At 41.9% G+C, this 13,861-nt stretch overlaps 2 protein-coding genes across 2 annotated transcripts; one reads left to right on the top strand and one right to left on the bottom strand.

Annotated features, from left to right (window-relative positions):
* Nucleotides 1-275: 275 nt before the first annotated feature.
* LOC116599654 (olfactory receptor 51I2-like) lies at nucleotides 276-1,220 on the top strand. The gene has a single exon (XM_032359626.1). The coding sequence runs from the start codon at nucleotides 276-278 to the stop codon at nucleotides 1,218-1,220; it is 945 nt and encodes a 314-aa protein (XP_032215517.1).
* Nucleotides 1,221-10,806: 9,586 nt separating this feature from the next.
* Nucleotides 10,807-11,745, bottom strand: LOC116599627 (olfactory receptor 51I2). Its single transcript, XM_032359595.1, has one exon. It carries the CDS (start codon nucleotides 11,743-11,745, stop codon nucleotides 10,807-10,809), a length of 939 nt encoding a protein of 312 aa, XP_032215486.1.
* Nucleotides 11,746-13,861: the final 2,116 nt, after the last annotated feature.

Raw genomic sequence — 13,861 nt, 5'->3', positions numbered from 1 at the left:
ATAATTTCCCTTTCTCCCCCCAAAAATGAGTCAAAGGATATCTGTGGGGAAGGATTTGGACCCCAAGACACATCTGTCGATATGGTCAAACTGCAGAAAGTCTGAGATGTAACAAACAGTCTTAACCTGTTCCTTCCTGACCCTTTCATGATCTAACAATCATAGAAGCTAAGTATCTTGCCCTTTCTATCCTGAGGGCAGTCACCATTCCTGGTCTTCCACTGTTTTTCACTTTACTCTGGTTCTATTTCCTCAAAAGCTACTCAAGGACCCTCATGGGAAGTTTTGGGACTAATGTCTCTAGCACTATCAGCTTCACACTAACAGGCTTCCCAGAGATAGAAGGCCTGCAGCACTGGTTAGCTGCCCTCCTCTTGCTGCTTTATGCTATCTCCATCCTGGGCAACATCCTAATTCTCTTCATTATAAAGGAGGAACAAAGCTTGCACCAGCCAATGTACTACTTCCTGTCTCTGTTGTCTGTCAATGACCTGGGTGTATCCTTTTCTACGTTGCCCACTGTCCTGGCTGCCTTGTGCTTTCATATCCCAGAGACTGCCTTTGATGCCTGCCTGACCCAGATGTTCTTCATTCACTTTTTCTCCTGGACAGAATCTGGGATCCTTCTGGCCATGAGTTTCGATCGCTATGTGGCCATTTGTAACCCCTTGCGTTATTCTTCAGTGCTCACTGATATCCGTGTGGCTCACATGGGCATATCCATCATCATCCGCAGCTTCTGCATGGTTTTCCCATTGCCCTTCCTTCTGAAGAGGCTACCTTTCTGTAAAGCCAACGTGTTAACCCATTCCTACTGTTTGCACCCAGACCTGATCCGCCTGCCCTGTGGAGATACCACCATCAACAGTATGTATGGACTGTTCATTGTTATCTCTGCCTTTGGTGTAGACTCAGTGCTCATCCTCATCTCCTATGTGCTTATACTGCGCTCTGTATTGGCCATTGCCTCCCAGGAGGAGAGGCTGAAGACACTCAACACATGTGTGTCCCATATCTGTGCTGTGCTCATCTTCTATGTACCCATGGTTAGTGTGTCCATGGTTCATCGGTTTCGGAAGCATGCCCCTGAGTATGTGCACAAGTTCATGTCCCTGGTATATCTTTTTGTGCCTCCAATGCTCAACCCAATTATCTATTCCATTAAGACTAAAGAAATTCGTAAGAGGCTACACAAAATATTTTTGAAGACTAAGCTCTGATCAGGGAGAGAACTTCTGGAAAGCCAGGTGCCCTAGGAATCTGTTGTTATTGCTGATTCTTGGGTATACTTGGCCCCAAAGGGTTTTAATCCCCTTCTGTAAATGGACCTATGATTAGGTACCTGCCATTAGTTGTGTGGTACAGCCTGTTGTAATTAACTGTGTCACAGGTTGTCATAGGTGACTTCTGTCCGAGCTAACAAGGAAGAAGGTCTTCAGTTAGACTCTTTTATTTGTCCCAATAACCAATTACACCTATGCTTTCCAGTAATTCTCAAAACAGAGCAAAATTTATGTAAACCGCACTATAAATGGAGATTATGTTACTTGAGATCAAAGGTATAACTGAATATATTTTTTTTAATTTTTTTTAAAGATTTTATTTATTTATTTGACAGATAGATCACAAGTAGGCAGAGAGACAGGCAGAGAGAGAGGAGGAAGAAGGCTCCCCACCTAGCAGAGAGCCCAATGTGGGGCTCGATCCCAGGGCCCTGGGATCATGACCTGAGCTGAAGGCAGAGGCTTAACCCACTGAGCCACCCAGGCACCCCTAACTGAATATATTTTAAAGGAGTAATTCGTTTGAGTATCTTTAAACTTGAAAAATTAAAATACACAGTAACTGTGACCAACCTTTCACTATTAAAATAAATATGAATATTCTCAAGTCTTCTAAGAAGGAATGTATATGCTTTCCATTCTGACTAAGCAATATAAGTGATGTTAATACTTGAAACTTACAAGTTCAAACAAGGAGAAAGGTTTTGTGGAAAAAATCATACGCTGTCATCCCTTGGGTAGACTTTAGGGGATGACTGTCTTCTAGGGAATCAGTAAGCCCTCTAACTGGAAGGCTAACAGACACCAGTGATAGATGGTGGGGCGAGTCTGCTTCAGTGGCAAAGCCAGTTTGGTCCACAGTTTACTGGAATATAGATTTTCATGGCCTGTAGTAAGCACGTAAGCCCAGAGACTTTAGCACTTGGTAGAGTAGAGAACAGTGACTGAGGAATATCAGGACATTTAGAGAGCACAATCCCTTTAGAGTAACAGCCATGAGGTGAGAGGAATACTCGGCAAAGTCATGCAAAACATACATAGCACAGCGCACACGGGCCATATGATCAGTTGGCAGAGGTACACACAAACATGGCGGCTTTCATTGGATAGTACACAGGCTATCGCATAATTTGACTCTGTTGGATGATTGGGAAAAGCAGACACTGAGGCAGAAACATATCAGTTTTAAAGAAATATCCTTTTCCATGTTTTTACCCCTCAAAAGATAATGAAATAGCTTTTCTAAAATAAAGCCGTAAGGACTGAGTGACAAGATATTGCCCTAAACAGCAGCAATATAGATCTGCATCTCCTGTGAACACTTAGATGTCAAATTAACCAACCGTTACAAAAAAAAAAATGAAACAGAATAAAAACCTAGAGATAATATCTTCAACAATATTAGATGATGGAGAAATGACTACTACCCTAGATCAAGGTAGGTATAGCTAAAACAGAGTTAGAAAATATGTGGTAGGGAGCAGTGTAGTGAAGGGATATAACCAAACTTAGTCCAATAGGAAATGACAAACCCCCCAAATCACAAAAACTCACCCCCAGTAGGAGAGGATGGAAACCTAGGCAGAAACCTGGGTGGTGGCTTTGAGACTGACTGGTGAAACTGGGAAAAATCCTTCTAAGATCTAAGTCCTTGTGCACCTGAAAAGATCAAGCAATGCTGTGGTGCTCCTAAGCATTTAAGAATCTCTGAAATGCTCAGCATATAAGCTTTTCCAGCAGGCTTTGATCTCAGCCAGAAGGAAACCACAGATAAAAGAGATAAAGATTTATTTCGCTAAGCATGATACGCTCTAGTTCCATCCATGTTGTCGCAAATGGCAAGATTTCATTTCTTTTGATGGCTGCATAGTATTCCATTGTGTATATATACCACATCTTCTTGATCCATTCATCTGTTGATGGACATCTAGGTTCTTTCCATAGTTTGGCTATTGTGGACATTGCTGCTATAAACATTAGGGTGCATGTGCCCCTTTGGATCACTACGTTTGTATCTTTAGGGTAAATACCCAATAGTGCAACTATCATATGATCTCCCTGATATGAGGAAGTGGTGATGCAACATGGGGGCTTAAGTGGGTAGGCGAAGAATAAATGAAACAAGATGGGATTGGGAGGGAGACAAACCATAAGTGACTCTTAATCTCACAAAACAAACTGAGGGTTGCTGGGGGAGGGGGTTTGGGAGAAGGGGGTGGGATTATGGACATTGGGGAGGGTATGTGGTTTGGTGAGTGCTGTGAAGTGTGTAAACCTGGTGATTCACAGACCTGTACCCCTGGGGATAAAAATATATGTTTTTAAAAAATAAAAAAATAATAATATTGCACTCTAAAAAAAAAAAAAAGAGAGATAAAGATCACACAGTAAGAAAGAAGGTACTGGTGACAGATACAGGCTCTGAAGGAAGTAGGTGCAGAACAGTGCCATGGCACTATAATTCTCAAAGGTGTTCCCCACCCCCCCCTTGGAAGGAAGGCTTTTATCTGGTCCAAAAACTGGATATGAGCTAACTCTGTTCACAGTTACGAGCAAAAACGAAAGATAAAAAAAAAAAGACAAAGATTAACTCATGGCCCTTAAAGTCATGGTTATGATAGGAATCTTTCTTGTTTTTCAAAAAATGTTTTATAGCTTACTGCTCTGGTATCTATAACTGAAAATTAGAAACCATATGACTGACTTCAGTATATCTTAGGTTTCTTTTTTTGTTTTTTAATCATATCTCTGAATTCAACCAGAGAATTGAAAAGTCACAGAATAAGGAGCAAAGTGAGTGCCAGGTGTAACAAGAAATATTTCTGTCATGGTTTTGTGCAGTGATGCCTTATATATTCCTTTAGCAAACCCACATGGAATGAGGAACCTGTGATAAGCACTGGGTATGTGGCTAACTGAACGGGTTACTGATAACAATGAGCGGGTGACAATGGGAGATGCTTTCTTGTGCCTGTCTCAGCAGTTGAATATGGACATGGGGAACTGAGCTCTGAATTAAATAAGGGACAAAAAGCACAAAAAAGTGATAGAAATTCCTTTCCTTTCAATTCCTCACCCTCCAGTTCTTAATTGGATAAGGACCACTGGGGTGTACACACACACACATATACACACAGTAAATATAACCTGTTTATATTGACTATGGGTTAAAGAGAAGTTTATTGAGGAGGCAGAAAATGAAAAGACCTTAATTTATTAGTGTAGAAAAATAATTCGTTATATATGCATGTGTATATGTATGTTTAATGGCTGCCTAAAAAATACTGGCCAAGTCCCTAATTAGCAGTATGTTTAAAAAAGGCTTTTCTTTCTGACATAAACTGCATTTGTTCAAACAGGAAAGATATAGTATTCAATCTGATATCTAAATGTACTGATATCTAAATAAATGATAAATTTATAAACCTGTTTATAATATTTTGTGTGGTCTGAAGACTAACACAGTTAAGAAATTATGTTGGAAAATAAATCAGAATCAGTTTCAAAAATAGGTCCCGTTTTCCAATTTATACCTGAATTTTGCCTTATAACTTTCTCTCCCCCTGATAACCATAAGCTTGTTTTTCTACATTATTTGTAAACATGTTCTTGCACATATTAGGATTTTCTAAATATTGAATGGTATTTCCTGAGAAATGTTATCATTAATCTTCATCCTTGCTGACTAAATGAATTGGGAAATATTTCCACTCTAGTGACACCATGTCATGTCACATGTCAAATACAGAAAAAGCCACTTAGTGCTCTACCACTTCTAACCTGTTTGACATTCACAGAAGACTTCATCTCTAACAGAGACAATGCTCCTGACTGTCAAGACTAGTATTTAAATTTTACTGAGCCACTCTTGATTACAGGCTGTCTTCCATGGTAGAAACACAGATGGCCACCTAAGAAGTTTGTTTCTCCTGGCTTTTAATATGGGATGCTTGCTTAAAAAACAGTTGGAGATTCCCAGCCTTCATTCTGCCCTGCCACAGTTTGCATGAACATGGACCAGATCCCCATCAGTCACATTCTTTGTCACACTGCAGCCATTCAAAATGTGGTGTGGCTGTGCAAGGGGGTATTTAAAAGGAATAGTTAGTATTTCATCAAGATCAAAAGCTTTTGCACAGCAAAGGAAACAGTTAACAAAATCAAAAGACAACTGACAGAATGGGAGAAGATATTTGCAAACGACATATCAGATAAAGGACTAGTGTCCAGAATCTATAAAGAACTTAGCAAACTCAACACCCAAAGAACAAATAATCCAATCAAGAAATGGGCAGAGGACATGAACAGACATTTCTGCAAAGAAGACATCCAGATGGCCAACAGACACATGAAAAAGTGCTCCATATCACTCGGCATCAGGGAAATACAAATCAAAACCAAAATGAGATATCACCTCACACCAGTCAGAATGGCTAAAATAAACAAGTCAGGAAATGACAGATGCTGGCGAGGATGTGGAGAAAGGCGAACCCTCCTACACTGTTGGTGGGAATGCAAGCTGGTGCACCCACTCTGGAAAACAGCATGGAGGTTCCTCAAAATGTTGAAAATAGAACTGCCCTATGACCCAGCAATTGCACTATTGGGTATTTACCCTAAAGATACAAACGTAGTGATCCAAAGGGGCACGTGCACCCGAATGTTTATAGCAGCAATGTCCACAATAGCCAAACTATGGAAAGAACCTAGATGTCCATCCACAGATGAATGGATCAAGAAGATGTGGTATATATACACAATGGAATACTATGCAGCCATCAAAAGAAATGAAATCTTGCCATTTGCGACAACATGGATGGAACTAGAGCGTATCATGCTTAGCGAAATAAGTCAAGCAGAGAAAGACAACTATCATATGATCTCCCTGATATGAGGAAGTGGTGATGCAACATGGGGGCTTAAGTGGGTAGGAGAAGAATCAATGAAACAAGATGGGATTGGGAGGGAGACAAACCATAAGTGACTCTTAATCTCACAAAACAAACTGAGGGTTGCTGGGGGGAGGGGGTTTGGGAGAAGGGGGTGGGATTATGGACATTGGGGAGGGTATGTGGTTTGGTGAGTGCTGTGAAGTGTGTAAACCTGGTGATTCACAGACCTGTACCCCTGGGGATAAAAATATATGTTTATAAAAAATAAAAAATTAAAAAAAAATTAAAAAAATAAAAGGAATAGTTAGTAAATACATCTTGGGAGACTTTGGCATATTCCTTCCAGCTCCCTTCAGATAAGTATCGCTCACAAACCCTAACAACTAAATTCTGTAATTACGGAGCCCTCAAACCAAACACAGTCGCTCCCGCATTGTAGGTCACAATAAATACTGTTGAACGAACAAATAAAGGAGTGAGCTGCTGTATTTTCTTTAAGCAAACAAACAGTAAATTTTATAAGGAAAATAACATGTTGCCAGAATTATATCCAATCCCCTAAAAAAACAGTACTTTTTTTTTTTCCTTTTTCACTTGGGGTTGAATAAAGGAGAGTGTCTAAATATCTTTGATGGGGAAAAGGAGATTGAGAAACACTTGAGAAAGAAATTTTTCTGAGCACCATGACTGCCAATAAAAAGATGTAAGATCAAGATTGTCCAATCACCAGCTCTGTTTGTTGTATTTCTGTTAGTTGAGATCTGTTTATAATCTAAATTTTTAGTAAAGCTTGCCACACATCCATGCTTTCAGAGAGTGATGCACACCTGTGGAAATGTGTAGGCTTGGCTGGGATTACATGTTCTATTTGAAGATTGTTGGGGGCTTATGAAAATTTCAGTAAAATATCCAATATTTAGGTGGTGTTAGCTGACTCCTGAGTGACACATGTACAAAACAAAGTAAATAAACCATTTAACAAATAATGTATCTTCCTTTATTTTCTTATATATATTTGACAAACAAGTTTTTTCATGGATAAAAGAAGAAATAAAAAGAATAAAAACACTTCATAATATAAATATAAACACAAACCACATCCACCATGAAACAAAATGTTGGCTACTGATGTTGGTTTGAAAGATCCTCAGGAGAGTCCCGAGTGTCATTTGAAACTGGGCTCTGTATTTGAGGACAGGAAGAGCCCAAGAAAAGAGGCAGGCCACTCCAGTTTAGTAGGCAGCAGACTTAACAACCAAAGGAGCTTACATACTAGGTTTATCTTGTGTGGCTGAAAGCCAGTACATCTTTACACCTGCTGTCAGAATCTTGAAAGTTTATATAGAAGCCTTATCTGGGCTCAGCCTCTATGCTATCCACATGGTCTCAGCAACACAGGACTATCTCAAGGTCATGTCCATGTGACAGCTTTTAGAAGGGGCAAGACAAATGCTAGACACATTCCAACGACAGGGTCAGGGGTGAGGAGCCTTGAGTGCTGAGGCCGAGCTCGTGGGTTAACTAGCAGTCATATCCTCTCCCTGACCTTCCCAGTAAACATTCACATCCAGGCATTGCCTGATAATGGTCTTTCTCTTCCCCTGCATGGTGTGATGCCTCAGCAGGACTCAATTACTTGTTTGAGGCAGGAGGATGGTAGTTCACAAAGGGTTAGCTGACTTCATGAGCCCTTTGTTGTGTCTATGAAACCTGAGCCCTCTTCAGGGGACATACACCACTCAGCTGTGTGGAGGGCCTCTGGTTGCCTGTGCTCAATGCAGAGTCCCCAGCACATGTATCCCCTCCTCTCTGAAATGAAATAGCACAGCGCAGCGTCCTGAGCGAGAGAGTGACACAGTGAGAGAGGGGGTCATTCTCCCAGTGAGGCAATGCCCTTGCTGTGGAGAACCCTAAATCAGAAGAAACAGTCTGTGCCCCTGCTCCTAGGTCTCCTTTTGCACAACAGTATCTAGGAAGGAGCTCTTCTCATCCTGCTGAAACACAACTGAGGCATGAAGCTGACTCCTCCTAGCAGAACTGACCATGTCTGAGGATGGCTTCCTGGAGGTGGGGCTGTATCTCAGGGGTACTGAGCAAGTGGGGCTGATGGTCAGCCATGCCCAGGGGCCTGTCCATGACCCTCTGTTACCACGTTCCTGTTTCTGCAAGTTCTCCTGGTTCCTGGGCTCACACAGATATTAATCCCATAGAAGGGCCCCTGACAATGGATGTGTGTTTTCTCAATTGTGCATTACATTCTACTTGTATGGGTTTTCCTATGAGTCTTACTATGAGGCATGGGTGTCAGGAATCCAACACTGCCATAATTCTTGTTCTAGTTTCTTCTGTCTGTCCCTTCATAGACCCAGCCAGCACAGGCCCTGGCAGTTGAGATTGACACCCCTGACAAGACCATGCAAAATTGTGACTTTTATTACTCAGATTTTTTTCCCACAGACGTCAATATAGACCTCATCCAAGCTTAGTTAAGCCAAGCTCAGTATCTAATTTTCTAAGGAAGAAGTAAGGGGCCTAAAGTAAAAGAAGTATATAATCTTTGATTCTTCTTAACTGGCCCAAATCCAGATATTTTCCTATTTCAATAGGGGAAAATCTTGAGTTCAAAGTAAAGCTTGTTAATAAACGAGGAAATAATGTGGAGAGGAGCCAGAGGTCCTGATAGGAAGCTCCTACCCCAGTGTCCTTGTCTTTTATCCTTTCCACCTTTCACTGTCAATGTGGGGCCCGTGGTCATAGGATTGTCTTCCTCTCTTTCCCCAGGGTGGGAATCACTGAGTGTTTTCCACACTTTCATATGCAGAAAATTTCTCAAGCTTTGTCTTTGCATCTACATAATCATTTCTCCCTACTTTCAAGGCATGATAAATTATCACTATTACTACTATTATGACTACTACTACTACTATTATTATTAATTGAGGTGACAGTATAGACCTTCTTGTATTAATAAAAACAGTCATTACTTGAACTGACTTTGAAGTCCGTAGTCTGACTCATTATTTTCCATTGGAAATCATGCTGAGTTATGTTACCCAATCATGCCCCTAAATTAATTAATTTCTTGGACAAGGGCACTTACATTATAAGTCTCTTATTCACTTATGGGCATATATGGAAACCTGGATCCCAAATACTTTGTTTCCATTCAGAAATAATTCCTTCCTTCTGGCACCTCATACTTCTTCTTCATATTCTCTCAAGAAAACTTCACAGAGAGAAAACTCTAAGTAACTTTACATTCAGCTACTTGAGGTCTCCTGCCCAGTATTTCTGGTGAGTAGGTCAGTCTCCACAGGACATCTCCCTTAATTTAGTCTAGATTTAAGCCCAAACCTCATCTGAGAACATTGCAATTCTGCCAAGGAATTTTTATTGTTTTGTACCTCCTAGGTATCAAGGAAAGACCAAGCAAGAAAACCAAACAATTTAATAGAAGGCCAAAAAAATTATTTTGTAGTGTCTAAATCATAAATTCTCTATTGCCTAACCCCGGGCTTTTTAGCTAGAAATTCTAGAAAGACAAAGTAGTTGACATTAGTCATCACATCATTATATAGAAAAATTAAAATCCCATTTTGACAACGTCAAAATGAACAAAGGTTTACTGTTCAGATGTTGAATATTGTTTTCCCCATGGGAGGATGGATTGGTGAGAAGATGAAGGAAACAAAGAACAATCCGGAGTTTCTTCTAGATGTCAGTCTTTTTCGGTTTTCCCAGGGTCACACATCTTATAGCAGATTCTGACAGTACATTAAATGTCACATTGTGAAGCTGAAACACTAATGAATGAGATGACAGTGAAGGCAAAGGGAAGGAAAAAGTTGGAATGTTAGTAGTGAGGCCAACCATCAGAGAGATAGTGTTTGTAGGCATTAGATACACATGATGGAGACAGACATGTACTAATATAAAGATGTATTTATTTTAGAGAGAGAGAGCGAGAGCACACCCACAGGAGTCTGCGGAAGGGCAGAGGAATAAAAACTTCAAGTAAACTCCCCTCTGAGTGCAGAGCCAGACATGCGGCTATATCTCCATGACCCATGAGATAATGACCTAACCCGAAAATGATTCATTAGCTTAACCAACGGAGGCACCCAGGACCCAGGAGACAGAAAAGCACTGAGTCTCATTTAGATCACTTATAAACAATGTTACTTTGAAAAACTGATATAATTCTCTATACCTTATGAGATTGTTATGAAGGTTCATGCATTGAATCACATCATAATTCCTAATAGAACCTGACATTTTAATGACTCAATGAGTTAGTTATGATAATATCAGCAATAGTTATTGTTATAGAAAATGATTCCTAGATTACACCAATCTTCCTCTGTAAAATGTTGTCTAATCACTTAAGGACTCCAATATTTACCTCTCAATGAAAGCCATAGAGGTTTGTTGAATGTACTAGTTATATTTCATTATCATTTCATAGGACAATTTTTTGATATTTTACTTTTATCCTTCATATTTATTCTCTTCTATATGATATAAAGATAATGATGATATGATGATGATGACAATGATGATGATGAAAATGATACCATGGATGACAACTTATGACTACAGTCAACAGCAGATATTAAAAGCAAACATGGCAGTCACATTTTGACGGGGCGAAACATGCGGATAATGGCTCGGCGGATCTCCTTTGTCTTGGCGCTATAAATGAGAGGGTTGAGCACAGGAGGGACAAAGAGGTACACATTGGACATGAGGACATGTACAAATCGTGGGGCATGCTTCCCAAAGCGGTGCACTACTGAGACCCCAATCATCGGCACATAAAACGCAAGCACAGCCAAGATATGTGACACGCAAGTGTTGAGAGCTTTCAGGCGTTCCTTGCGGGAAGCGATGGCCATGACTGAATGCAGAATGAGCACATATGAGAGAAAGATAAATAACATGTCCATGCCGAAGGTGGATACAAGAACAAAGAGGCCATAGATGCTGTTGATAGTGATATCAGCACAGGCCAGCTTGATCATGTCTGGGTGCAGGCAATAGGAATGGGAAAGAACATTGGATCTGCAGATAGGCAGCCTCATGAAGAGGAAGGGAAGGGGAAAGAGGGTGATGAAACTCCGAGCTGTCACAGCTACACCTATTCCAGCAATAACTCCATTGGTGAGCACAGTGGCATAGTGTAAGGGATCACAGATGGCCACATAGCGGTCAAAGCTCATGGCCAGCAGAATTCCTGACTCCATCATGGAGAAGGAATGAATGAGAAACATCTGGATGAGGCAGGCATCAAAAGCAATATTGCGGGCATTGAGGCAGAAGGTTCTGAGCACCGTGGGCAATGTGGCCATGGACATGGCCACGTCACTGAAGGACAGCATGGACAGGAAGTAGTACATGGGCTCGTGGAGGCTGGGCTCCACTCGCACGACCTGTAGGATCAGAGTGTTGGCTCCGAGGGCCACGGCATACATCACACAGAGGGGCCCTGCTAGCCAGGAGTGAGCGCTCTCCAGACCAGGGATGCCAGTCAGGAGGAAGGAAGCAGGATGGGTGACATTGAACAGTCCCATGGCAGGGGCAAGTCAGCCACACACTTAACAGGATCGGACCTGGAGGACTTCTGAGAGTTGCCCTTACTGGAGGACACGAAGCCAGGGAGTAGCATGCACAGGGCATGAAGTCTACAGTAGAAACTGTTGCCTTTCTGAAATCACTGGTCAGGGGAAAACATTGGCAAACTTCTTTTCTTCATGTTTCCCCATCATCAGGCTAGAAGCTGGGCTAATAACCCTCTGCTTTACACATGAAAGGAGACAATGATCAATGTTTCACAGATCTCCATTAGGTACAAGAAAATCTTCAAGTCCTATTATGTTAAGCTATGTTATCCACAACTTTAAGGTGTCCTTGAAGGAGCACTGAACAGAAATATTCATAGGTAGTTAGTAGAAAGAGCGGTGAGAGTTTGAGTCATCAGGAACTCATGTTAGGAAGCCCTTACCAGGCAGGCACAGCCTCCGGCACTGCCTTACTCAGCTCTTCGGACAGTGACACATGTTACTGACTGCATTCCCAGACCTTAATCACAAGGATTTCTCTGTGAGTGTGATTACAGTTTGTATTGTCCTGTTACTCTGATGTTCTGTTAACTGTTTCACCTTCATTGCCTCATGATGGATGAAGATAGACAGGGCTGGAAGGCTTTCTGTCAGGCAGAACTGTTTCAGGCGAAGGCACCCTCCTTTGGGAGAGGAACTCCTGAAATATTTTCCATTTCCCCTTCCTCTCCCAACCCTTACAAAGCAAGGCTGGAGTATGATCTCAAAGTCCTTGCCGATCAGATGGAGGAGGAAGGGGACATGGGATGTCCAGGTATCCACAGGCCCCAGAAATGCTCCCTTGAGGACTAATGCAGCCTCATCACATGGCGAACATTCCTGGCTTATCTGGGGTACTATAGGACCCGGTTTGCTCTGTGGTTGATAAGAAGTCAGCGGCCACTTCTCTGCATGATGGATTGCATCCCTTCTAGTCATAGAGCTCAGTCTACACAGATCTGTCTCCCTCCACACGTGTGGTTGCTCCGCTGAACATCCCCATTCCTCACTTTTTCCCTCCTCCCTGACGACAAGTCCTATTCTTCATACAACCCTCAGTGAAGGAATTTAGGGGAGGAAATATAGGAAGATTAGTGAGCAAAAGTGAAGTGAACTGAAAGAAAAGGGAGAAGAAACCAGTCTTCAACGAGTAGGATTCTCTGCAGGGCAGGCCAAAGCCAATCTGTGTGTAGACATCTACGTTTTAGTATTTGTGGAAAAAACTTGACAGTCCCAGGATCACATTCCTGATCATTCCCAGCAGTGACTCACCTCCTGGGTTCCCTGGAAGCATGGGAAGAAAGAAAATCAGTGACAGGAAGGCTACATGTACTGAGCACATTGCTTGTCAGATAATCTGTAGGAACTTTCTATCTGTTTCCTCAGTTCATCCTTGACCATGAGGTGGAGGCTCCTGGCTGTAAGCAGGCCTCTCAGAGCATGGTCAGTAGGTGGCAAGGCCTCAGTTTGAGTAAAGAGGTATAAGACTCTAGCATCTTCTTCAATCTTGGAGGCACCATTGAGGGGGAGAGAAGAAGTCGAAAGAGAAAACAGAGTCCACATTTCTGGATGGGGACTTCAAAGATGCTGTTGGACCAAGGAGATGGTCACAGGGAGATTCATGGGGCAAAGAAGATGTGGAAGTCCCTGTCTCCAAAGCTGGACTTTAGTTCCTGGGCCCCCAGAACTCAGAACTCTTCCTTTCTCTGCCACCACGTGGGGACCAGGTGGTTTAGGGGACAGGGTGCTGGAGGGGGTGAGGAGCCCTGGACTCACTAACCTGCTCTGGCTTGCCCTGGTTGTGTGAGCTTGCCCTGGCCGTGTGAACTTGGCAGAAGCTAGTTCTCTTTCTACAGAGAACCTCTTTCCCCTTATCACTCTTTTTTGTGATGTATTTTATGATCCTTTAGGGCTCTGATGTTCTTTCACATTTTAATTTCTAGTCAAAGACAAGCTGATGAAAGTTTGCTGTGCAAGAAGGCTCACATAGAGGATGAACAGCTGGAGGATGAACACAGTGTCTTCTGATGAAACAGCCTTGAAATCAAAGGCAAGAATAGAAGATTAGAGATGGTTGGCAAAGCCAGCT

The sequence above is a fragment of the Mustela erminea genome, chromosome 9 (assembly GCF_009829155.1).
Source record: "Mustela erminea isolate mMusErm1 chromosome 9, mMusErm1.Pri, whole genome shotgun sequence".
Lineage (NCBI taxonomy): Eukaryota > Metazoa > Chordata > Mammalia > Carnivora > Mustelidae > Mustela > Mustela erminea.
Note: the sequence above shows the minus strand (reverse complement) of the source record. Positions and strands in the feature narration are given on the sequence as shown.